This window comes from Cannabis sativa, chromosome 2 (genome assembly GCF_029168945.1).
Source record: "Cannabis sativa cultivar Pink pepper isolate KNU-18-1 chromosome 2, ASM2916894v1, whole genome shotgun sequence".
Taxonomy (NCBI): Eukaryota; Viridiplantae; Streptophyta; class Magnoliopsida; order Rosales; family Cannabaceae; genus Cannabis; species Cannabis sativa.
This window is the reverse complement of record NC_083602.1, coordinates 91,925,460-91,951,099: the sequence shown is the minus strand read 5'-3', so window position 1 is coordinate 91,951,099 and position 25,640 is coordinate 91,925,460. Positions and strand designations below refer to the sequence as shown.

The 25,640-nt window shown below is 37.1% G+C and overlaps 4 protein-coding genes across 6 annotated transcripts; 2 read left to right on the top strand and 2 right to left on the bottom strand.

Annotated features, from left to right (window-relative positions):
* Nucleotides 1-2,671: 2,671 nt before the first annotated feature.
* LOC115721330 (uncharacterized) lies at nt 2,672-5,260 on the bottom strand. 3 transcript variants are annotated; one of them, XM_061111072.1, is made up of 7 exons: nt 5,047-5,260; nt 4,920-4,973; nt 4,768-4,841; nt 4,516-4,633; nt 3,993-4,051; nt 3,746-3,867; nt 2,672-3,373 (listed from the first exon to the last, which is right to left on the bottom strand). In XM_061111072.1, exons 1-6 carry the CDS (start codon nt 5,182-5,184, stop codon nt 3,789-3,791), a joined length of 522 nt encoding a protein of 173 aa, XP_060967055.1. In that variant the 5' UTR covers nt 5,185-5,260; the 3' UTR covers nt 2,672-3,373; nt 3,746-3,788. The 3 variants fall into 3 exon arrangements, with proteins under 3 accessions (XP_060967055.1, XP_030506462.1, XP_030506463.1); XM_030650602.2 differs by having other exon boundaries at nt 2,672-3,369; XM_030650603.2 differs by having other exon boundaries at nt 2,672-3,230.
* Nucleotides 5,261-6,028: 768 nt separating this feature from the next.
* On the top strand, nt 6,029-9,602 carry LOC115719400 (protein SUPPRESSOR OF GENE SILENCING 3). Its single transcript, XM_030648435.2, has 6 exons — nt 6,029-6,193; nt 6,898-7,818; nt 7,934-8,231; nt 8,349-8,593; nt 8,918-9,063; nt 9,151-9,602. Exons 1-6 carry the CDS (start codon nt 6,044-6,046, stop codon nt 9,359-9,361), a joined length of 1,971 nt encoding a protein of 656 aa, XP_030504295.2. The 5' UTR covers nt 6,029-6,043; the 3' UTR covers nt 9,362-9,602.
* A 594-nt stretch (nt 9,603-10,196) lies between these two features.
* On the bottom strand, nt 10,197-14,383 carry LOC115719057 (uncharacterized). The gene is made up of 12 exons (XM_030647944.2): nt 13,874-14,383; nt 13,639-13,785; nt 13,435-13,549; nt 12,805-12,905; nt 12,608-12,711; nt 12,329-12,366; nt 11,897-12,132; nt 11,512-11,605; nt 11,227-11,417; nt 10,920-11,139; nt 10,662-10,829; nt 10,197-10,565 (listed from the first exon to the last, which is right to left on the bottom strand). The coding sequence occupies exons 1-12, from the start codon at nt 14,123-14,125 to the stop codon at nt 10,399-10,401; spliced, it is 1,833 nt and encodes a 610-aa protein (XP_030503804.2). The 5' UTR covers nt 14,126-14,383; the 3' UTR covers nt 10,197-10,398.
* Nucleotides 14,384-21,543: 7,160 nt separating this feature from the next.
* Nucleotides 21,544-24,586, top strand: LOC115721194 (protein DYAD). The gene is made up of 8 exons (XM_030650452.2): nt 21,544-21,854; nt 22,081-22,535; nt 22,612-22,998; nt 23,092-23,149; nt 23,254-23,337; nt 23,456-23,814; nt 23,895-24,009; nt 24,105-24,586. Exons 2-8 carry the CDS (start codon nt 22,213-22,215, stop codon nt 24,204-24,206), a joined length of 1,428 nt encoding a protein of 475 aa, XP_030506312.2. The 5' UTR covers nt 21,544-21,854; nt 22,081-22,212; the 3' UTR covers nt 24,207-24,586.
* Nucleotides 24,587-25,640: the final 1,054 nt, after the last annotated feature.

The following is a 25,640-nucleotide window of genomic DNA, read 5'->3' as shown; positions in this document are numbered from 1 at the left end:
TGATAAAGATTTCGAACAAGTTTCCTTAACCAAAAATCCACATACAGAAATTTAGTTAAGACTAATAATTAAAAATCGAAATTCTACTTAGTAAAAACCAATAATAAAGGCTAAAGATACTGATTAAAAACCGAAATTTCACGTAGAAAAAGAAAAAAACTAAGTATACTTAATAGTAATATATACATGAATATAAAGAAAATTATAATGAGCAAAGTTCAATTTTAACTATTGGAACTTACCTTTTGTTAAAAATGGTAGATATATTATTGCAACCTGTTGAAAATTATGGGATTCTATCTCAAAACCAATTGGTTATGAGTGGATTAGCTCATATTCTTATATATGGCTCAATATTTTTACATTTAATCCATGTGAGACAATGTTCTCCAATATCCCCCCTCAAGATGGTGGCTATTTTTGCTCACCAATCTTGAATCACCTTATCACATACCCTGTCATTTGCTCGCTTATTTTTGTTTGGATCTCAAATGTCTTTGCACCATCTGGATCTCGTGCAGGTGGCTAACCATCTAAATAGGTGTGGATCGAAAGCCCGCTAGGAATATGGCTCTGATACCATGTTGAGAATCATGGGGTTCCATCTCAAAACACATTGGCTATGAGTGGAGTAGCCCATGTTCTTATATATGGCTCAATACTTTTACATTTAATCCATGTAGGACTATATTCTCCAATACAACCTAATAATAAAAGGGATATTGGCGGCTAAACTACTTGAATTTTAATTTTTTTAATACTTAACCACAAAAATTGATTTTTTGGGGGCAAAACTACCTTAACTCGTATTCTGTTTTGCTCTGTACCCCTCCGTCCAAAAATCACAGTTAAGTGCCACAGGTGGCCCACGTAATAATAATTTTAAAAAATAATTATAAATATTTAAAAAATTATAAAATTAGAAAAAAAAAATTTATATTGGCAGCTAAACCATCCGAATTTTAAATTTTTTAACACTTAACCACAAAAAATGAAAATAATTATAAATTTTTGTTTTACTTTTTTTTTTCTTTTTCTTCTTTCTTCTTTCTTTCTTAAACTTTTTGAAACCCTAATCTCTCAACCCTCCCTCCCATGCCCTTTCTTTTTCTCTCTCTCGTCTCACCACCTAAGACCTCACTAGAGTCGAAGCACCCAGACCCTCGCCGGAGCCATTTGCCCTCTCTCTCTCTCTCTCTCTCTCTCTCTCTCTCTCTCTCTCTCTCTCTCTCTCTCTCTCTCTCTCTCTCTCGATCTTCTCCTTCCTAGACCATCTCTCTCTCTCTCTCTCTCTCTCTCTCTCTCTCTCTCTCTCTCTCTCTCTCTCTCTCTCTCTCTCTTCGTGGTGATCGCCGGAGGGGGTCGGACTGAACGAAAAAAAATAGAGGGGGGATCGGAGAAACATCGAAGGAGAGAGAGAAGAGGGCAGATCAGGATTGGGATTTTTTGGGTCGTGGAGTTCAGCTCTGTGGCCCGTCTGACATGGGGTGGTCGGAGAAGGTCGACGTTGTGCACCGTGAGAGAGAGTGTGTGAGAGGGGAGTCGGAGAAGGTTGGGTCGTGGGGTAGGCGACTGGGTGCTAGGGTTTCTTCAGTTAAGAAGAAGAAGAAAAGAAAAGAAAAGAAAAGGGAAAAGTGTTAAAAACGGAATGGAAGAGGTAGTTTTGCCCCCAAAAAAATCAATTTTTGTGGTTAAGTGTTTAAAAATTTAAAATTCGTGTGGTTTAGCTGTCAATATCCCAAAAAGAAAATATTTTTAAAATTATTTTGTTTTTTTGTTTTTTTTTTAATTTTTTAAATATTTATAATTATTTTTCAAAATTAATATTACGTGGGCCACTAAAAAGTTGCCATGTCTATAAGTGTGTACACGTGGACAATCCACTGTGACACTTAACTTGTCACTTAACTATGATTTTTGAACGGAGGGGTACAGAGTAAAATAAAATGCGAGTTTAGGTAATTTTGCCCCCCAAAAATTAATTTTTGTGGTTAAGTGTTAAAAAATTTAAAGTCAGGTAGTTTAGCCACCGATATCCCATATATAATTAATATGTCAATATCTATTACTGTAATTAAAAATATAAAAAATCTTACAATTGTACTTTAATAAAATGTGTCAAGAAAATAAATTATATATATATATATCAATGCAACAAAAAAAAAATGTGAGAATAAAAAATAAACAATAATTAAAATATGAAAAACTAAACAAAAGACTATAAATAAATTGTTGGTAAAATTTACAATAACAACGTCGGAAAAATCATTGGAGTAGACATCAACGGTGAAAAGTCGTTAGAAAAGTCATGAATGCTGAAAAAGTCACCAAAATTGTCATCGTTGTTAGAAAAGTCACCGAAATTAGATGTCTTAGATCTAAATTAAAAAACAAAGGTATTAAAAATAAGCATGACATTGTACAATTTATTAACAATATTTATTAAAAATTATTAAATTGAATTCTATAAAACTCGTTACTTAATTTACTAATAACAATATAACACTTAAAAGGATGTTAGGCAACAATAATATTTATTTTAGGATTTCTCATTAAAAAAGATTCAAAGTTGACATGACTATGAGTAGTGTGACTGTGCATATTTAGTGTGTGCATATCATAACTTTAAAAATTAGGAGTGTGTGAGGCATAAGTAGTTAAGTACATGTTGTTTTTGTGTTGTTGCAATTTCTTTATTTATTTTATTTGATTTTTTTTTTTTTTTTTTTTTTTTTTTATTAATAAAACATACCTTCATAAAACTAAAGTGGTGATCACACCACCACCCAAAAGTTCAAAAATACCTAAAAACATTAGCATGGGCTTCCCACACCAGAAGCTGGTGACAAGGGTTTCTTGTCAACTAATGTGTTGTACTAATTGCAAGAGTTTGAGCAAAATAAAAAAGGAAGAGAAATGTTGAGGATTCGATATGAGTCAATTTTTATTACAAGCATGCAATCTTCAATGGAAGTGTGCCTCCACTGTTGCATAGACCGATTTGGCGTGGCTACAAACAGTTCATCTAGTAAGAACTTTGCTTGATGCAACCAGTTTACAATTATCCTGAAACCTTCACACAATGTCCAAATTCAAAACTGTTCGAGCTTTGTCTCACAAATCGTCTTCTCGCCTTTGTCATGATGAGATTGTCTTCAAAGACTTTCACTCGCAAAGGTGATCGAGTTGGACTTCTTGCTCAATGCCTATCCCAACTCGTGAAAACCCAACTATTGTGAAAAAGACATTCTTACTTGTTACATTGATTTTAAACGAAAAGTTCACAATACTCTCTGCCTATAAATACCACTTATGGTAGGATTTATTCTCTTCCATCTTTTGACTTTTCACATTCGAACAAATATTACCCTGTCTAACAGATTTATACATAGTATTATAGTTGTTAATGTAAAATTTAGATATGAGACAAGTAATATAATCACTCACATTTTGCAAGATAAGTTATCATGTCAATAAGAATCAGACTATCAGTTTATGGTTTATTAAAGAAATGAGTCAAAGACAGATAAAATACACTTTTCTGTTTCTGTATCTCTACTTTGGATATTATACTTACAAAGTACAAACAAACAACAAATGTCTCACAAAATGACACCACTCCAACCATATTCTGTGCTTTCTTGATTGTGGCACATACATTGCATATAAGTGTTATTATGTCAACATTGTTAATCTCTCATCAAAATACACAGAATTTGGTATCAAACAAGAAAGGTAAACTGACCTCCCATTGTGGATTGGTAGTGTTATGTGTTCTTATCATCAGCCTAGAAATCAGTGTCAAAACAAGATACCATAACCTTGGATACCATGGACCTAGCAAAAGGGATGTAGCTCAAACTGTACCTGTGTCATTTGATTACAAGACCAAATTAATACACAAGTTGTTAGTTACTATCTATATCTACTAAACAAAATACACATAAAAGAAAGAAACAAGGAAAAAGAAAGAGAGTAATTTAATTTATTACCAGATCAAAGCACCAAACTCTAAAATAATTGCAAAGAGTGTCAAAAACTTGTTATGAACCTGCAAAACAAGAAGAATCATAGAATGAAATGATGATGATGATGATGAAAATAAGATAATAATGTATGGTTTCGTTTGGTACCCGTATTAAATCGTATTGTATAGTATTATATTCAATTATATCGTATATTTAAGGACTTCTATCTAATTTCGTTTAATTTTACTAATGCAGCGATTGTCTATATATTAAATCAAGCTTCAACACTTTAATATATACCAAATTGTGCTCCCAAACATTGACATGTAACAAATCGTGTCCCTTAAATATTCGTCAATGTCAAAGTTCTATTAGTAAAATTAAACGAAAATCTTTAAATTCAACCATTTTTATAGTTTGGGAAATTATTAACAAAGAATTATGATTCGGAACATGTCAAATATCAAAGTTTGGGCAGCAAAAATCATAATTAGCCAATAAGGTAATATGGTGTAATAAACTGAGTCTTAATATATGAAAAACTTACATAGAGAGCACAAAACAAGGCAATTATAATACTAGCAAGGTATATGGCCGTGGCATAGATACGAACAGGGTCAAGCATCATGGTCACCTGTCGTTTAGGGCCTATAAGAAATCCTGTGCTGCAATTAGAAATGAAAATGAAGTGAAAAACACAAACTCATTCATTCATTCAATCCAAAACACTGTAAAGATCAAAGCTCATCAGTTCAGCTCAGCTCAGATCAGAGCAAGCAGACTAACCTTAATTACTTACCTTCCTAGCGCAAGAAGATTACCAAGAGTAAATGCGATTCCAAACTTGATAGGATTAAAGAAGACAAGCATTGACTGTCAAAATCTCGGTTAGTTAGTTAATCACTCTCAGTGTCAGTATGAGCAGAAATTGGATTTAAAAAATGGATTTACCAGAAGAGTGCAGGCCAATCCAGAAGCCAAACAAATTGCGAATCCGTAAAATCTCTGAGAGAAGATGAGATCTGGTTATGGCGAAAGTGGATTGAAATGAAGAAAGAAAGAAAGAAAGGTTAAGTACCTGAGTGGTGGACAAGGTGCAATTGCGATTGAAATCGTCAATGAAGGAATCAGATTGTTGAGCAGAGGCTTCTTCTTCGTCGACTTCCATGCCTACAAGCATCTTCATCCTCTCCACTGCACTGTTCATCTTCTCCATTTTTTCTCCAAATTTCACAGACTCAAACAAAAGAGAGAGAGAGAAGACTATTTATTAAGACAAGACAATCTCTCCTACTTCTTAAAAATTACTCTCTTTCTAACTAACAGAGTACGTATTAAGCAATCCTTCCCAGGCCCAGGCCCAGGCCCAGGCCCAGGCCCAAACCCCGGCCCAATTAAGTAAGAGTTGCATTATTTTGTTTATTTTTAAAGGATTATTTCATATTTTTTAACTAAAAAAGAAAAAAAAATGAATGTATGAATTATAACTTACCTATACATTATTTTTTTAATTTTTTTAAATTTACGGTTTGAATTGCTCCTATAGTTTTTATATGGGTTGATATGTGAATTTTAGTTGCGATTTAAATTGTTCTGTTGATTGCTATGTAGATTTTCGTAAAAATGTAAAAAAAAAAAACTACTGTGTAAAAATAAAAAAAAAAATAATTTTTTTTATAATAAAAATATGAGCTATTATTTTCACATTATATTTCATGTTATTTGCATGTCCTTTTGTTGTTGTTTTAATATTGTATATATATTTTTTATTATTATTTTCGTGTTATTTTTATAAAATTGTAATCAAAAGAATAAAAAAATTGTTAAATTAAAATATATATATTTTGATAGTATACATATTTAAACTCAACCAAAAATATTTTATGTAACAAACACTATTTTTAAAGCATATATCGTGATATAAGATGATAAATTTTTGACACAAAATATAGTACCAAAAACCTTCCCAGGCCCAGGCCCAGGCCCAAGCCCAAGCCCATGCCCATGCCCAAGAGTAATTGAGGAGAGAGAATATTGTTGTCTTTAAAAGGGAAAATAAAAAGTTAAAATGAATAATGAATTGGTGTCCGATAAAATCATTTAAAACGGAACCTTCCTTTTCATTTCATTTCATTTCTTCTTCACTTGTTGACTCACTCACTCGCTCACTCACTCGCTCACTCACTCGGTCTTCGTCTTCCTCAACTCTTTCTTCTTCTTCTCAGGTAATAATGTATCTTATCTAATCACTGCATTTTCTTTTCGCTTTCTTTCTATATGATTATCGATGCTGATTCTTCATTGTTACTTTTGGCTTTAGCTAGTTTCAATATTTATATATATATGCTATGAATGATGATCAGCTGCGTCTTTACAGTTCAGATGATTATAACCGCAAGAAAGGAACAGTTTCTTCCTGTTAATACTCGTTCTTGTCCTAAATTACTCACTGTCAGTCTCTTAGGTCTTTTAATAACTGTTTTTTCAGTGAGCAGAAAGAAATTTGATATAATGTTAAAGAAAATGTAATTAATCTCAAACTTTGGTTTATGTTAGAAAAGAAAAGGTGCTTTTTTTTTTCAAAAAAAAAAAAAGTTGATATAATTTATCCTAATCTTTATGGCTGCATGTTACTGAAAGAGGTTGTTTTGGTATGAATATTTGTGTAATGTTTTGTTTTTAGAAAAGAAAGGGTTTTCTTTCTTTCTTTTATGTTAGGTTTTTTTTTATGAACATCATTGTTTATGATTGCATGTTAGTGGTAGAGGTTGTTCTAGTGTGAATACAACCATGGTGTTTGGTGTGTCAGTTCTTTTGTGTTAGGGTTTTAAATTTTAATAATCATCATGACCAAAATGTACTGTACATCTTTTTCATGTAATTTGTGTTTATAGAGTTAATTTACATTATCTGACTCTGCATGTTTCAGAAAGGGATTATCAAGATGAGTTCAAGAAGGGCATCTTCATATTCTTCATCAAGCAAAGGTAAAGCTGTAGCAAATAATTTTGAGCAGCTGAGCCAATCTGTGGAAGGTCTTTCTCTGGAGTCATCCCAAGACAGCGGCAAGTGGGAGGAAGTGACTACTAAAAAATCGAAGAACAGAGCTGGAAATGGATACAATGCTGCTAAACCATGGCCTACTCAAAATTCCAGCCCCAATGCATGGGCTAAGAAGCCTGTTGTTGGAGGAAACCCGAGGCCATTATCATCCGCTTCCCCTCCGCAGCCTTACCAAAAGGCCCCTCAGCCTCAATCCATCATTCCCCCGCCATTACAGAATGGATGGAACTGGCAATCAAGACCAGCGTCACAACAACATCTGGATAAACCCCAAGTATCTAATCCTTCTTTCGATGAGGAGGATGATGATGATGAAGTCCAGGAACATGATGACGAGTCTGATGAATTGGAGGATTACAGTGATGATGATGAAGATTTTGACTCCGATTCGAGCGAGAAGAGCCATGATGCTCTTAAAAAAACGAAATGGTTTGTTAAATTTTTCAAGATCATTGATGATCTGAAAGTTAGTGAGATAAATGATCTTGAAAGGCAATGGCACTGCCCAGCGTGCCAAGGTGGTCCTGGCTCCATTGATTGGTTCAAAGGCTTGCAGCCCCTAATGGCTCATGCCAAAACTAAAGGGGGTGACAGGCTGAAACTCCATAGGCAGTTCGCTAAAATTTTGGAGGTGGAGTTGCGGAATAAAGGAACTTCAGTTGTACCTCCTGGTGAAACTTTTGGCAAATGGAAGGGATTACAAGAGGAGGAAAAGGATCATGAGATAGTCTGGCCTCCCATGGTTATTGTCATGAACACCAAGCTAGAGCAAGATGAAAATGAGAAGGTAAATCATAATTTCAAACATTAATTGGATAATGTATGTGTGTGTTTTTCTTTTAGAGAATAGGTTATTAATTGCTATATAAATGCTTAATATTATTTTGGATATTTTATTTTAGTGGATTGGGATGGGTAACCAAGAGTTGCTAGAACATTTTGACACCTACCATCCTGCTAAGGCTCGACATGCATATGGTCCACAAGGCCATCGGGGGATGAGTGTTCTGATTTTTGAGGCATCAGCTAGGGGCTACTTGGAGGCTGAACGCCTCCATAAGCATTATGTAGCAAAAGGATCAGACAGGGATGCTTGGAATCGGCGTAATCGAATCTTGTTTTTACCTGGTGGGAATCGCCGTCTTTATGCTTTTCTGGCTGTTAAAGAAGACTTGGATCTTTTTAACCAGCATTCACAAGGTCTCTCTCTTACTTTGTGTATTGATTGTATGGTTCTTATTTTAAATGTGTTTAATATAATTTCTTGTTCATTTGAAGATCTTATACAATACACTTTTCCTTTTTTCACTTTGTTAGGGAAGTCAAGGCTGAAGCATGAGATGCGATCATATCATGAAACGGTCGTGACTGAGATTAGACAGATGAGTGAGGACAATCAACAGCTTGGCTACTACAAGGACAAATACTCCAGAGAACATTTGCATAATAAAAGTCTCAAAGCATCTATGGTTAAGGTTTCTAATAGGCTGCGCCAAACTTTGGAACAAAATCGAATTGTGAGGGAGAGGAGCAAGATGCAGCATGACGAGAACACAGAAGAGGTAATTTAACAACTTCTGATGAATGTTCCTTAAGATTAGTGTGTTTTTATTATAGTGGAGTGTTATATATGTTTAGGCGCACCCACATCACATCTATATAAAGAAAATCTCACTTGACCCAAGTTCATATATGGTTTATGCTTTCCTTTCAAGTCCCATTTTCAGCTTTTGAGCTTATAGGACATGTAGTGATTTGCCTGGCATAGTTGATATCTGCTGTTTTGCCTGAAACGTACTCCTTTGTGTAGCTCCGTTATTGCAATGTCTTATTGATTCTAATTCCATTTTGGCTGATTTTGTTGTCTCTCTAAAAAATAATTACAGATGAAGGAGCAAGAGGAGTTCTTTAAGGAACAACTGAAGATCATCCAAGAATCAAGAGAGGAAAAGGAGGAAAATTTTGAGCGGATACAACAGGAAGAACGTGAAAAGGTTTCCAAATCAAAGGCTAAGACTTCAAAGAATGCAGGGTAATGCGGCTGACTTTTGGATTTCTTATTGAACTTTAATTAACACTTGATGAATGTAAAATGTCCTTTTTCTTTTTTCATGTTCAGAGCTGAAGAAATCTCCAAATTTGTGGAGCTACAAGATAAGGAGATGGAACTTTATGTGGAGGAGAGGGAGAAACTCGAAAAAGCTCACGAAGAGAAGATTAAAGAAATGAAAAAGAGACATTTTGAGGAGGAAGTACAACTTGAGAAGGAGCTGAATGAGAAGTTGGCACTTCTCATGGAAAAGTACTCTCCTCTCCATCCCAAAGAGTAATGTTCAAATTAAATTTAAATATATTGGTATCAAAATCTTGCTTCTTCATTGTGGACTCCAAACAATTTACCAATCTGCTAAAAATGTTTACAACATAATTAGGTTATTAATGTCTTTTTAAGTTTTTGGTTTGTTTTAGTATGTAATCAATCTCTCTTTGGAGAAAATTTTCACAATTATATCCAAATATTCTGGCATCTTGAACATGTAAATAATATACATTTTACAAAGCTTTGTAATTTTTTTCCTTTTCACTTTTTTGGATGATAGTTGCTACTTTTTTAGTGTCTTGTTTTTGTAACTTTCAAACCTTTGAAATGGTTTTGGAATTGGAATTTTGACTTTTTACTTGCAGTATAGTTTGATATTATAATAAATTCACAATTACATTCCAATCCCAAATATACTCATTGCAGTATATACTATATTAGTTATTTACTACTACACATTTATAGAATATTATTATTCTGAAATTTTTGAAAAAAGTGGAGTTTGGGTAATTTATTTTAAAGAAGTTATGTGAAAGTATGCTATAAAATGAAGAAAGATATAGTAGAGAAACCGTCATAGTTTTAAGCACAAGAATGTCTAGTTAGATTACTGAGTTAAATTGTCCTTCAAAATATCTCCTCATTTCAATAATGTCTCTTTGCTCATATCATATATGGTAAAAACTGTATTTATTTTAGAAATAACTAACTGCAAGTTTTTACATACAATGGCTTAAGGGATACATGAAATCAAATTGAGTCTCAAACAAGGATTAATTTAATTTTAGTGGAGAGACTGAGAGTGGAGCAAAAAAAAAAAAAGCTTTGGTAAATATCAAATCAAATTGAAAAAAATGAAAAGACTTTACTATAAAACTGCTGCTGCTGCATCATATGTTATCAAATTAAGTTGGAAAATTAATAGTAACAAACAAAATTTAGAGAAACCCTAACAAATAAAAAAAAAACAAAAATAATTCAAACCTAACTAAGGGTTTTAAGTATAGTGTTAATAGTTGAGATTATCCAAAATGTAAAATCAGCTAACTAATTGGTCTTCTTCTCATCCTCATTGGCGACTGTGGTTGTCGCATCTGCTGCAGCCCCGTCGGTAAGCTGTTGATCATCCTCACCGCCAAAACCAAACTCATTTACACGTTTCTTGTCCACTGGATAAATCCATCTTTGGTACACATATATCAAAAATATAATATCTGCAATTCCAAACAATTTGAATCAGATTAAAACACAAGTAAATAGTGTATAAGTTGAAGTGGTGGACAAGAAAAATGTACAAATAGGATTCTCACCGTCACGGAAGACAGAAAGGCGATGTAGTGTTGGCATTTTTATGACAAAGGCGAATAAATCGTCGATGATTGTGTTGAGGAACTTGTATGTCATCTGCCTCCACGGTAGATGTGCCACAGACTTGAGTTTATAGTTTATAAAAAGCTGAGGACACATCATTATGAAACCTGCACGAACCACATCACAACACAATAAGAAAACCAATAACACCGAAATCAGTCTTTTCGATTATAGTTAGAATAAGTTAAGAAACTTACCGAACATATAGACACAGCTTGTGAGTGAAGAGAGAATCCAAGAATACCAGCTCCTGTGACGCTCATACTTGAGCGAATAGATAGACGAACACACAGCAAGGAAGAAAAGAACGTAGGACAAATACTTCATAGCCGTGTCATCATATTCTTTTGTCTTGTTACTTGAATATGACTCGCGATCTCTGAACCTTAACATAGGGATCCTCCCGGTTCTATCAATCTAACAAACGAGAAGAATGATTAACTTAACATACTCCCCATGAAATCTTATACATTCAAAAAAAGATGGATGTACTAAATGTGATACCTCAATGTGCATGGCTTTCCCAATTTTCCAAAATTCAATGCAGCAGCCAACTCCAGAACTTGCAAGTATCATCCAGGATGTATCGTTGTCGAGAAGATAGAGAAACACTATGAGCTGACTTATGAAATTCACCACAACAGACTTTGCAGAGAGTCCTTCCATAGACTTATTTTTGTTCCAAAATTGGATATCTGTATGGAAAAAAGAAAATTCGGATTAGTGTAATGGTGGAATCTCGAGATTTTATAGAATTAAAGAGTTTGATCTTGAAAGTAAATAACTCACCGTTCTTGAATGCCAAGAAGTCGAACACTGAATGTAATAAAGAGACCACCATGGTGATTCCTAGTAGGTAAGGGTTCCCTTCCACGAATACTCTCTGAAATAAGAAATAAAGAGTTTAGAACTTTTAAGTCAACAGGCACTACGAAAAGGTAGATATCTCTTTCGGCGCTAACATAGAACTCGACAAAATTTAGTTTACAGATTTCCAACCACAACTGAATTTACTAAACTGTGTAGCAACTGTTACTAGCAGCATGGTGGAGGATCATTATACATAATTATGTTGCCAAAACAATTTTAAGTCATCCAAATCAAATTGGGAAGACTAACTACAAATCCAAGATCAAAAGCAGATTAGAATTTTCATGTAATAGAATAAACACACCTTTAGTTCATCAGCCTCGCCTTCAATCATGCTTCCATAACTACGGTGAATCTGGAAAGACTGATCAATCTGCAAAAACAGCTGCCACTTGGTCATGCTTATGGGACCCACCTCGAGATTAAGTGGTAGCTCTGTCACTGTTTCATTTAAAGGTATTAATTTATCTCGGAGCAACCAAAACTCGTTGAAATAGACGGTTGGGTAGTAGTTCCCTGAAGTAGGCTCGACATTCAAGTCTGCAATTCTAAAATTAAGGACCTCAAACATCACAGATTGCTAATTAGTAGTTTGACATGTACAATTATATGCCTTAAAACACAAGCATATCTCACACAAACAAATGAGAGGAACATGCTCTTAGCTCCGGATATGTAAGTGACGAGGACATGCTACCGGAGACTTAAGTACAAAACTATAAAATTTCAAGGATACATGGAGCAATATTGGGTGGTACACCATTGTGAGCATATCTGCCAAAAGGAAAAAAAGGGGGGGAAATTCAGCTATTAGGAGTAAAAGAAAGCTCATCAACTAATGAAGAGAAGCAAAATGTAATAATGAGTGAGCATGAGTGTCCTTATGGAACTATCTTCTAATGACTCAAATATCCTCATACAAACACTAGAGATTCAATACTAGTATTCATGAAGGAAATATAAAGAGCAAACTAATGACTACTAAAAGAGGAGAAAAATAAGTTAATAAGCATACCGAGTGAAATCATCAACCAAATTAATTGTAATATTTGGTTTCCAATATGGTAACCACTCTGCAGGAGCATCATCTTTAACATCACCTTCAGTATCTTCATCAACCTAAAGCAACAACCACAAAATCTATATGTTAGCATTGAACACAATAATTTATCACATGTAAGGAGTAAAAAACAAGAAAAGGACAGGGCATACCTGTGTTACAGTTTGAGTTTGAGTTTGAGGGTCATCAGAAGAAGCTCCCAATAAACTCCTCTTCTTATCATTTTTCGACTTGGGAAAGTATGCTACGATTGCTGAAAGAGGAAAGAAAGAGTGAGACACAAGAAAATAGAGTGTGAAAGAAATATGGTGAACATATTTACTCGGTACCTTGTGTTTTTATCAAAAGAAAGAATTTGTACCCTATGTTTTGAATAATGCTCATATAAACTCTGACTTTTGAAAATGTCCATATTTGGTATCTGAACTCAAATTTGATCAAGAAAATTGTATCAATTTGATCGATCTGTTGTTAAATATGTATGATTTCAAGATACATTGTATCAGATGAGCATTATTAGAGAGAAATGCTAAAAGGCACCAGTAGTGCCTAGTACCTTCCAACATGTCATATCGCTATTGGTACGATACTCGTCCCATATAAATTAATAGAATAACTTTTATAGGGCATCGGTAACTAATCACAAGACACCGTCTCTTGGTGGTGCCTGGTGCCAGCCTTATAGCAATGCTCTTATTGAAAGCACAGAGTACCAAACGAGTACACACCCAACAAAGAACGAAAGAAAGAGAGTGATAATACTTATAGATAAGAAGTCTTACGATGTGTCCTTCCAAATGCAGCAAGAGGAAGATACTCAGGATCATTTGGGTCAGGAGAAAAACCAGAACGAGCAAAGAAAACATGAACATACACAGTTGCATTGTTCTTCACAGCCTAAAAAGACAATGATATCAATTATTTACAACAACCATAACAAACTGAAATTGGATTTCAAACTTTGATCAAACAATTCAAACGCATACCTCAGATGGATAATACTTCAAAGAAAGAGTTCTACTACTCTCAGGTCCCCAAACAGCATAAGGAATATTATTTTCATGCCAAAGAAGGGCACTTTCATTACCAAAATCATTAAATTTCTCCTTCTCAGATAAATACACCCACATATCCTAATCGATCCAAACAAAAAAAAAAAACAATTCAAATTCATGAACAACAGTGAAATCAAAGCAAAATCCAATAATTAACAATACAAACCAAAGGTTCGGCCTTGTGGAAAAGATTGGAGATGAGAACTGGAGGCTCTGAACCTGGGCCAGTGGGGCGTTTGGAAGTGAAGAACTTTGAAGCGAAGTACCAGAAGACTGCAATTCGAATGATACCGGTGATTGTTTGGCCAAATCCAGCGGCTGGTTGTTGTTGTTGCTGTCTTTGTTGTGGAGCTCCGCCTGCTACTACTGCAGCGGCGGCTCCAGCTCCGGCTCCGGCTGCTGGCGGCGCCATTTCCATGGTCGAGGGTTGAGTTTTCTCAGATTGGGTTCGGATCTGAGTTCAAATTCAACACCGATCGAGAGAGAAGAATTCAAGGTGAGATATTTTGCTTTATATATAATTAATAATTTTTATTTAATTATTTTAAAGTTATTCTTTGCAAACATCGAATAGTATCGAACACTATCAATCTCATAGTACTAGTGGCCTGCTCCTCTCTCTCTCCTTCATTCTTTTTTACAAATATCTTATCAAAATTTGGGTAGTTTTTTTGCTTGCTCAAAGTAGTATATGGTTTCACAAAATATATTTTTCGGTTAGACGATGAGCTATTAAAGTAAGGTTATTACGTTTTTTTTTTTAAAGAAGTTAGGTTCTTACATTATTTATGGATATTTACATCATAAATTTATAAGTGATAACTAAAAATAATATTTTACTACTGAGTGTTTGGTATAGTTGGTTAGATGATTTTACGTTAATGAGGCGTTTACTAAACTGTAATTGGAATCAGAATAATTAATAAGAGAAATGAATCGATTTAAAATAAAAAATAATCAAAAATAATATTTTATTATGCTGTTTATTAAATTGTCCGAAAAAAAATCCAGAATTATATTATTTTATTTACATAACTAGGAAAGGTAATAGAATGCTTTAATTTGACAAGATTGTCATGGCTATAACATGCAATTATTTTTTGTTTATAGATTTTTAAAGGGTATATTTATCTTTTTCATTTTTAATTAAGGGTAAATATCATTTTAGATTCTGTATGTTGCAAAAGTTACCAATTGGACCCTCTGTTTTGTTAAATGATAAAATGAATCTTATATTTTTCAAAATAGTACAAATAAGACCCTAAACTGATTTTTTTTGTATTAAGCGATTAATTATTTAGCTCATTTTTTAATTCTAATTAAATTACATGATATTATTTTAACTGATTACGATTAATAAAATTACATGATTCATTAAAAATAAATTACTACTAGTAATGTGTCAATTTAAATGTAATTTAAATGTTAGATCTCATATTATTCAAATTTTATTGGATAAAAAACAATGACTTTATCTAACTAGTATGTTCACCACTAGAGGCTAGCTCAAGTGGCCATAAAAGGGTGCGTTTGTGTTGGAGGTCCTAAGTTCGAGTCCTAAATTATGCATGGTTGTAATATATAAACGCTTAAATAAAAAAAAAAAATATCTAACTAGTATGTTTAGCCTCAAGTTTTTTTCATTATTAGGTACAAGAATGGTACACGATATACAATATATGAGAAATAATATATACTTTTATTGATTTTATTTTTGACCAACCATACTAGTCTTTAAAGCGATTAAGAATAATTAGATTCAAATAGAAATTGAATAATATAAAACAAAATAAGAACACAAAATTGTTATAAAAATTCGACCCTTTAATATCGATAATAACCTACCCTTATAACTATATTGACTTGTGAGATGAGAAGTAAAAAAAAAAAAAAAGTTTCTCTCTCAAAAGTATTTACAAAGATTCAATACCCCAAGTGCTCTTTTTTTTTTTTTTTTTTTTTTTTTAACAAAGTGATTAAAATCACTCATGAATTTACGACGTCCACGTCCGCCACCGGCGCTGAAACCTCCTCGAACCAGGATAGCTCATCGTCTAACCGCAGAGCATGCTTTGCCAACTGTCACGGGCTCACCTTTTCAGGCAGCGGAACACCCGTGCGGCACCTTGACTTCTCTAAGCCAAGGTCAGCCTTCCAACCATCCGAGTAACAATGGGCTCATTTTTCGCGCGACCGTGTGCCTCGGGCACACTCCCGTCTCTCGAACAACTCCCGCCGAGTCATGCTCGCAAGCATCCATGAGTGCATTCATGTACCGAGACTCTCTAGCCAAGATACTCGCACTGTCCATAGGTTCCCACCATGGTCAGACAAATCCCAACACCGACGCTCACCTTGTCACTCGTGACCAAGGTAGCATGTGTGGCGAGATGCCAACACCAAGCCAACGTGCCAACGCCTCTATCATGCCCCATTCGATACTGTCCGAATAGTCTCCCTCGTCGCCCAAGGACTCCCATACGTCCATGGACCAATCCTCAAGGCGCCATGCCTCCACGCATGTTGGCAGGCCCTCAAGACAAGCCACCAAACCAGTTGCATACATTAGACCTTTGCCCCTTTCCAACATGGTGCATCCGTCCCATGCGCGTATGCAAACTAGTCCACGAATGACTACCCGTGTCATCTCGTGTTGAGACTCGTGGCCTAGGCGCACCACGACGTCTCTTGGAGGATCTAGGCCACGTCTCGTGCAAGCGGCATACCGGCAAGCCAAGGGAAACGTACCATTGAACCTCTGGCGGCACTCTTCGACGCACTACCGGGTCGGCCCGATAATGTCCATGAGTACTCTAACTCATGGAGACATATGAGTCCCCTCGTGGTCCTCATATGCCCGCCCTACTAGTCCCCACTGGCTAGTAGTAGCTCACTTAGCACCAAGGTGCAAGGGGTGGTGGAGAGCTGACACCAGAGTACCCCCTTAAAGAGCATTCTGAGCTTTTAGCCTTCTACCAGGAACATAGATGATTTTTGCTCTGTAGACATATGGGAAGCACCATATACCAAATCACCTAGTTTTGCCAAACCGATTGCACCATTCTATTTGTAGACCCAAATAAATGGTGAATACCAAGTCCCGTCCCGATCCGGACAATAATGAAGATATTTACGAAAATGCCACTGCATACAAACTAAGCATCAGCATGCCACCTGCATGCACCACAACATGCGCCACCACTTGGCCAACTTGTGGGCATCACTTAGCTTGTAACGTGCCATCATAGACTGCACGTAACATTCTCCCCCACTTCAACATGTCGATGCCCTCATCGACGGACCGCAGGCAAATCTCCCTGATCTCGACTCCTAAGCTTACCCCAAGCTTCTCCCGAATCCTAAGTCTGCACTTGTCCCCTACCTCCGTAGAACCACCCTCTTGGTGATGATCTCGCACGCCCACTCTTGGACTTGATCAAAGACCCTGTGCCACTGTCGCTATTCAGATCCACCCATGGAGTAGTGCCTCTGCACTAGAATACTTCCCCCTACATGAACTCCTCCGAGTCCATCACAACGTCCCTCCAGTCAACCAAGTAGCCCTTGCAACACTGACCCTGAAGCTACCACATCCTCTGATTGCAGCTCACTCGCCAATCGTCCAATGCATACTCCTTTTGACAAGGACAAAGTATGGTGCACCCCTCGGGGTGAGGTTCGCAAACCAACCGTTCCCAACGGCACCTACAAAACACGCTTTCACTGAAGCCAAGTCCCTCTGGACAAGTCCCTTCGGAAACTACACACGCCAACTCTATGGCGCACCATCCTCCTGATGGCAATCGAGCAAGACACTCTCATCGCAGGATAAAGTTTGGTGCGTCCCACCTGGACGAGGCTCGCAAGCCAACTGCACCCAATGCAGCACCAAGTGCACTCTTGCACCCAATTTCTTCGCGAAGTTCACAACATTGGCCCTCCGGCCCAACCGCATACCCACGGCTTCATGCAAAAGGTCCCACTGACCCACTGCACACTCGCTCCTCTGAGCTCCTGCTTGTGTCGGCTCCCAAAATAGTGTCACAAGTTTATCTCCCAAAATCAACCCTGCATCCTCTGATGACTCGCTAATTTTCGATAAACTTGATGACAGCCAGTCTTACTCTTAAGACTCGAAGTCGTCCCAATCCGCTATCTCCCATCGACATATGTTCTCTGAACCATTCGGCTTACAGTGTCCCATACAACACCAGTGTTCCCATAAACACAAAACATGCCCATAACATGCCGCAAACTAGCTCAGTCTTGATCTCAGTCTACGCCCTTGCATATTGTCTATCTGCAGCTTGCAGCAATCATGCAAGTCTTCACCCTGAACAACCAATCTGTTGTAGTGTTTCCCTCTGGATTCACACACCTAAACTGAACAAGTACCCTGATTCTTCAAACACATGGATTAGTGGGCTCCCCCACTTCAACTTGGGAAGAACTTCTCTCTAAGAGGAATACCTCTCAAGGTACAGCTCGCAAGCTAACCGCATACTCGCATACGGTTCCTCCACTCCACATTTCACTTTGATGAAGATGTTGAACTAATGCCTCGATCATTCTGACTCTTCGCCCCTCGACATTTCAATGTTGCCTTAGTACCCTAGTCCTGCTGACTTTTGCCTTAGGCCAACATTGCCATGGTGTTATCTTAGTACCTGAGTCCTGCGGACTTTCACCCTAGATAACTGGCTCTGCCTGTGTCCTGAGTCTTCTTGACTTTACATCCTGAACAACAATCAATCTCCATGATACTCATCTCGATGCTTGTAATGAATAACTAGTCTTGTTGAGTGAACCGTGAAGGTCTCTCCCCCACTTCATCTGTTGGCGTCCTCGACAACATGCCCACACGCAAATGCCTGACCGCCCCAACTCTTCATGCACACCATGTCATCTAAAAGTGCATCCCGCAGGATGTGACTCTCGAGTCAACTATTTCATTAGCACCCCTGTCGATTTCCACATGCATGCACTAACTTCCCACTCAACCATCCAACTGATTCACACTTGCATCACGCCCTTCTGGCTCCCACGGTGTACTAAGTTCCAATGACGCAGCCCTCTGGCCTTCATGCAAACTGTAGCACCCTTCTCGACCTTCGCAGGCCAACATGACTACTAAGTCTCACTGGCACGGCCCTCTGGCCTCCACACAAACTCTAGCGCCATCTCAATGCTTGCGCTCGGTCTTCTCAGCCCTGCTGGCTTCCTTGATGCCTTTATTCCACAACTCCGCAACTCTACCGATGTCTTTGTGTGACTTACGCCCTCTGGTGATTTAACAAGCCAACACATTCCACTCAACTGCCTCGGCGCTTCCATATGGATCAAATAAAACTCGCATGCGAACACCTCCAAGTACAACCATCCTCTGACGATTGCGGCCTCTGCCTGCCTTGGTCTCCATGTGCGTCCCATCTTGACACACACATGTAGCAACTGAAGCATTCCATGTCTATCCCAATTAGACCCATCTCAGTTATCAACTCTCGACCTCTGTCGTGACTAACAAGGATTTGACGGTCCCTGCACTACTTCCACACTCCTGCCAGCAAGCTTCCTTTTCAACAAAAGCGCCTCCTGCGGCTTACAATGTCACTCAGGCAAACTTGGCCTAGTGTACCAAGCATACAGCATGGACTATCCCCTCAACCTTGTCCTATGCCAACGAGTTTCAAACATTCTGTTGCGCCTCTCTACAGTCTCACGTGGTAGTTGTCTTTCTAGCATCTCTGAACTTGACTCGAAGCAACCATCAACGTCTCCTCTCTAGGATGTCCAGTATTCCCATGAAGAAAAGCAACCCCGTCTTAACTCCATCTCAGCCTACTGATCCTCTTTAAAAGACTAACTGGCTCAACGACGTCTTGTTCCAACATTCGGACCATCTCGATCCGTCCACACGTCTATATCCTCTCTAGGATAGGCCAACCAGGTTCACCTCCCACTGAGATGAACCTGGCTCTGATACCAACTGTCACGGGCTCACCTTTTCAGGCAGCGGAACACCCGTGCGGCACCTTGACTTCTCTAAGCCAAGGTCAGCCTTCCAACCATCCGAGTAACAATGGGCTCATTTTTCGCGCGACCGTGTGCCTCGGGCACACTCCCGTCTCTCGAACAACTCCCGCCGAGTCATGCTCGCAAGCATCCATGAGTGCATTCATGTACCGAGACTCTCTAGCCAAGATACTCGCACTGTCCATAGGTTCCCACCATGGTCAGACAAATCCCAACACCGACGCTCACCTTGTCACTCGTGACCAAGGTAGCATGTGTGGCGAGATGCCAACACCAAGCCAACGTGCCAACGCCTCTATCATGCCCCATTCGATACTGTCCGAATAGTCTCCCTCGTCGCCCAAGGACTCCCATACGTCCATGGACCAATCCTCAAGGCGCCATGCCTCCACGCATGTTGACAGGCCCTCAAGACAAGCCACCAAACCAGTTGCATACATTAGACCTTTGCCCCTTTCCAACATGGTGCATCCATCCCATGCGCGTATGCAAACTAGTCCACGAATGACTACCCGTGTCATCTCGTGTTGAGACTCGTGGCCTAGGCGCACCACGACGTCTCTTGGAGGATCTAGGCCACGTCTCGTGCAAGCGGCATACCGGCAAGCCAAGGGAAACGTACCATTGAACCTCTGGCGGCACTCTTCGACGCACTACCGGGTCGGCCCGATAATGTCCATGAGTACTCTAACTCATGGAGACATATGAGTCCCCTCGTGGTCCTCATATGCCCGCCCTACTAGTCCCCACTGGCTAGTAGTAGCTCACTTAGCACCAAGGTGCAAGGGGTGGTGGAGAGCTGACACCAGAGTACCCCCTTAAAGAGCATTCTGAGCTTTTAGCCTTCTACCAGGAACATAGATGATTTTTGCTCTGTAGACATATGGGAAGCACCATATACCAAATCACCTAGTTTTGCCAAACCGATTGCACCATTCTATTTGTAGACCCAAATAAATGGTGAATACCAAGTCCCGTCCCGATCCGGACAATAATGAAGATATTTACGAAAATGCCACTGCATACAAACTAAGCATCAGCATGCCACCTGCATGCACCACAACATGCGCCACCACTTGGCCAACTTGTGGGCATCACTTAGCTTGTAACGTGCCATCATAGACTGCACGTAACACCAACCATAGGCCGCTAAAATCTTAGAGCGAGCCCCATGTGACAAAACTGCCCCCGAAAATTTAGACAATAAAGCTATAACATCTTCCAATAACTAAAATTACTTTCTTAATTCACACCAATCACAAGCTAGAATCTCTTAAAAGTAGGGATTTGATTTACATTAAAAAAGGAAAGTAATTTCACTAACTTGATCCACACATCTACCTTGGACGAATATTCACCCACGGTGTAATAACCTTATTTTCCAAGCAACAATATGTTAGCAAGCCATTTATCTTGGATGACACACCCACATTTTAGAATACCAACTTCAAAAACATTTTATTTTGAAATCAAATAAAGATGAGTTGTTTCTTTTGTTAAAGAAAAATTGTACTAATGATGTATTGGTTGATACAAATTTGAATAATGATGTATTATTTACCTTAAAACTTGATAAACTCAGTTGAGTTGTTAGCATAAATTTATGTCGGAATGTTTGTATTTGTAATTCCTAGGACAAAATGTGATGTTATCTATTCTATAGTCCCAATTCCTAAATACATAAACTCACAAAATACTCATTTTTCATTTTCATATCACACACTTACACATAAAAAAGTCATCTTTTTTATTTTTACCAACGAGAAAACTATAAAAATCAATTTTTTTTTATTTGACAAAAATAAAAATGAAATCTTTTTTTGTTTCCCAGAAATAAAAATTAAAAATTTGATTGGAGAGGAGAGGAGCTGAGAGCAAGGGCAGTGAAGTGAGGTGTGGCTTTTTGATTGGGGAGAGAGAGAGAGAGAGTGTGTGTGAAGAGTGAGAAGTTGACGGTTTAGGGTTTAGGAAGGTTTCTTTCTCCTCCTTTTCCTTTTTTTTCTCCTCTGTTTTGTTCTACTCTGTAAATAATCACAACCCAAAATCAACTCACCTTTCTTCTTCATCATCATCATCATCTTCAACAATGGTGCTTCATTCTCATTCTTACTAAGGTGAAACCACTTAACCTCTTTTCCCTTACTATTACATTACATTACATTTGCTCGTTATTTATTGTTTAGTATTAGGGTTTTACAGCACAACCCTTTTGTGTTTTTTGGTTTTTTTTTTGTTGACCCATTTTCTCCTTTGGTTTGTTTTGTTGAAACAAACCCAAATCCTTGTTTTTTTTTTATTATTATTTATTAATATATATATATTTTTTGTTGGGGTTGTCAGTTGGTAGGTAAGGTGTTTCATTGTGAAACTCAAACTCAAAACTCATTTACTGCTGAAATGTACTGTGTCTGAGAAGAAGAAGAAGAAGAAGAAGAAGAAGGGTTTGTGTGTGATTTTTGAGGTGTGCCCTCAATGGCTGAGTGGGGTATTCGTCCTCATATGGTGTTTAAAAACCCCAATGTAATTCAAGACAAGAAGAATCCTTGTTTGCTTTCATTAGACTCATCATCATCATCACCTGAACCCAAAGAGAAAGGTGGTGTTGTTGTTGTTGTCAAGACTGAAACCCTTCAATTACCCCAAGAAGGACTTACCAAGAGGAAGCGCCTTAACCGAACACAACTCAAAGAAGCTAAGGCTGCAAAATTACATGGGAAGCAGAAGCAGACTAGTAGTTCTAAGCGTAAGTCCAGGAAGAAGAATGATTGTCAAATAGAAAGGTGGTCTGCTGAGAGGTAATTTCGGTTGTGTTGTGTTTTGTCTTTTCTTTTCTGGTTGAGTTTTGTTTATGATGATAATCGAAATGTGCAGGTATAAGATGGCAGAGGAAAACATGTTGGACATTTTGAAAACTAAAGGAGCAACTTTTCAGAACCCAATTTCGAGACAAGAACTGAGGGGTGCTGCTCGTAAATCCATAGGCGATACAGGCCTGCTTGATCATATGCTGAAGCATCTTGATGGGAAGGTGGCTCCAGGTGGGACTGAGCGGTTTAGAAGGTGGCATAACAGAGATGGTGCGATGGAATACTGGTTGGAGGATGCTGAACTTGATGACATACGACAGCAAGCCGGGGTGGAAGATCCTTTCTGGATTCCATCATCAGGGAAGAGCATGAAGCCAGTGGATGATGATGATTCTGTTACTGCTGCTCGAGAACTGAAAATGCTTAGAACCGAGTTGAACAAAATGAAGAGGTAGTAAAGCTAGTTGGTTTTCAGTTTTTTGTTGTAACTTTTATTAAAGATGATGTGCATTGTTTCTAAATTGTTTCTTCTGCATAAAAAAAGTGATATGGAAGAGTTATCGCGCAAGAAGCAAGAGCCATACAATGGCAATCGAATTGAGGTGAGCTCTCAAAACAACATTTGTTTGGTTAGTATTAATTATGATGATGATCATCATTATTCTTTTTTTGCTTGCTAAACCCCAATTGCTGTTCAAATTTGCAGGAAATGTTTAAGGAAATGGTGAAATGGAAAGCTGAGACTGATCAAAACCTGAAACTGATTTTAACTTCTTGGAAGAGCATGCAGGTTTTTTTTGCTCATTCATGTTTACTTGCAACTGTTTTCTGTTGGACAGAAGATGCATTTTGTGTTTCAATTTCGATTTAGTCATATGAAGCCAAATTTGAATGTTCTTTCTCAATAGGGAATGTATGAGGACTTAATAACATGGAAAGCGAAACTCGAGCAGCAGCTGGTGGAAATTAAAAATTTCTTAAGTAGTATGCAAGAATCTCAGCTACAACATCCTACTTCCAGTCCTCAAGCTCATGAACAGTGGGAAGATTGGTTAGAGAGTACTAAACTCGATGATGGCCAGGGAAGCGAACTTTTACCATGGTTCGATAGCACTACTACTACTACCAGCCTTCTTAATCTTGAGCAAGATATTGTGATGCAAGATCTCTACTCATTCTTGCCTATTCCTTCCAAGACCGGGGATTGCCTATCTCAAGGCGCTGCTTCTTCAAGAGAAATGGAACGATTGAAAGACAAAATGATAAAGTAAGAAGATCACCATAAAGTTTAACACAATAATCATATTTAAGAGTTACCCTTGATTAATTTGTGTTTTGCAAACTCAGGGATGGCCAGGAGTTTCCGAGAAATCAGAAAGAAGATCCTGCTAACGTGACACCCGATTCTTCTATTACTGCTAACTCCATATCAGATTTCCACAATTCATCATTTATGTGTCAGGTAATAATCTGTATTTTTCATCTCAATCAATGATACTGCATAAGAGTAACCGAAAATCTCATTCGAAATATGTATTCTGTTTTCTTTTGTGGCAGGAAATGTTTCAAGAGTTGTTTAATTGGAAGGCTAAAATGGAAGAGAAGGTGAATGAAATAGCTAGTTTTGTCAATATGATTAGGCATCCATCTAATTATTAGATTGGTTGGACATTTTGGTGGGGGGTTTGAGAAGGAGGAGAGGAGGGTATAGTGAGGGAGGGATATGATATGATGATTGGTTTTTTGTTTCCTAGTTGTTACTTAGTACTAGATTTAGGATCTTAACTTCTTAGATTGTGTTAGCATTTTTAACATGATGATGATCGTGAACATGATATGCATGAATCAACTAACGAGTAGGACTGACTTATAGCCAAGCTTATCGGCTTATGCTACTTGCTGCTGCTGAGCCTGATGATGATATGATATGATACACTATTACTTACTAGTTAGATTTTAGTACTAAAATACTATGCTTGTCAAGTTTATCAACAACCCCAAAAACCTTATATATTAATTTACATGTTATGTCAAGTAAATTGCATAGTGTCCCTTTGGTGTTTTTGTTGAAGACATTTATTCTTATGCTTACGTATTTGATATCATCCAAATCTAATATTTTGCTAAGGGGTCAATTTGACATTATAATATAATAACACTTCATATACTCATTTATAGCCATTATTATTAATTATTAGAGTATTGTTTTTGGGTATCAATGGTGTACACAACATCTTATTTTTTATCAGTGACGCTATAAGAGTAGTTAGTGATATTTTTTAAAAATTATTTATTTTAAATTATACTGTAGTTGATATTTAATTACACTAATAATAATATAATAATAATGAAATAATATAATAATGAAGAGAATAGTGACAACTAATGATACTTTTTAACAATTTTTTAATTATTATGATTTGGGCACATGCAACCCACCCACCAGTGCATGCACGTGTGTGGTCACGTGCAAATAGACATTATTGGGGTACCATACCAATTGCCATTTTTGATGTTTATTTTTGTAAGAGTTTTTTGTCATTATTATCCATTTCTTTCTCTCTCTCTTCTCAAATCACAAGAACATAACACATTTATTACACAACCAAGATAGATACCAACTAATAATTTATATGGATTTTCTATCAAACAAAAGCTCCACCATCGCATAATCTCTTGTCCCCCTATTATGTTTTATAGATCAAAATAAATAAAAAAAATAAAGCATAATTTTATGCATAATTTGTTTACCCAATAACCATTAACTATAAGCAAGAATGAAGTAAATCACAATATACTCCAAATATTATAATGTTTAATTTAGAAAATAAATAATAAATAAAGGGATAAAAAGAAGCAAGCAGGTGAGGTGAGTAGTAGCACTACTCTTTTTGTCTGAGAAAGAAAAATTAATAATATTATTATATTAATGAGAAAGTTTATAGCACACGGTTTATTTCTGTAAAAGATTTTTAGTCTATTTTTTATTAGAAAATTTCAAAATTATGTTGTTAAAAATAAAGTTAAGATATTTTATTTTGTGACTTTTTTTGCACGTATAAATTTTATTTTTGACATAATAAATTATTAAAT

Excerpts from the sequence above, each read along its gene's own strand:
- LOC115721330 (XM_061111072.1), bottom strand. The coding sequence starts at position 5,184 with ATGGAGAAGATGAACAGTGCAGTGGAGAGGATGAAGATGCTTGTAGGC. Across the intron at positions 4,974-5,046 it reads GCACCTTGTCCACCACTCAG|AGATTTTACGGATTCGCAAT; the intron begins GTACTTAACCTT and ends ATCTTCTCTCAG. Across the intron at positions 4,052-4,515 it reads CCTTGTTTTGTGCTCTCTAT|GTTCATAACAAGTTTTTGAC; the intron begins GTAAGTTTTTCA and ends CTTGTTTTGCAG.
- LOC115719400 (XM_030648435.2), top strand. The coding sequence starts at position 6,044 with ATGAATTGGTGTCCGATAAAATCATTTAAAACGGAACCTTCCTTTTCA. Across the intron at positions 7,819-7,933 it reads AGCAAGATGAAAATGAGAAG|TGGATTGGGATGGGTAACCA; the intron begins GTAAATCATAAT and ends ATTTTATTTTAG. Across the intron at positions 8,594-8,917 it reads ATGACGAGAACACAGAAGAG|ATGAAGGAGCAAGAGGAGTT; the intron begins GTAATTTAACAA and ends AAATAATTACAG.
- LOC115719057 (XM_030647944.2), bottom strand. The coding sequence starts at position 14,125 with ATGGAAATGGCGCCGCCAGCAGCCGGAGCCGGAGCTGGAGCCGCCGCT. Across the intron at positions 12,906-13,434 it reads TGCATTTGGAAGGACACATC|CAATCGTAGCATACTTTCCC; the intron begins GTAAGACTTCTT and ends TTCCTCTTTCAG. Across the intron at positions 10,830-10,919 it reads AAGCTGTGTCTATATGTTCG|GTTTCATAATGATGTGTCCT; the intron begins GTAAGTTTCTTA and ends TGGTTCGTGCAG.
- LOC115721194 (XM_030650452.2), top strand. The coding sequence starts at position 22,213 with ATGGCTGAGTGGGGTATTCGTCCTCATATGGTGTTTAAAAACCCCAAT. Across the intron at positions 22,999-23,091 it reads GAGTTGAACAAAATGAAGAG|TGATATGGAAGAGTTATCGC; the intron begins GTAGTAAAGCTA and ends GCATAAAAAAAG. Across the intron at positions 23,150-23,253 it reads ACAATGGCAATCGAATTGAG|GAAATGTTTAAGGAAATGGT; the intron begins GTGAGCTCTCAA and ends TCAAATTTGCAG.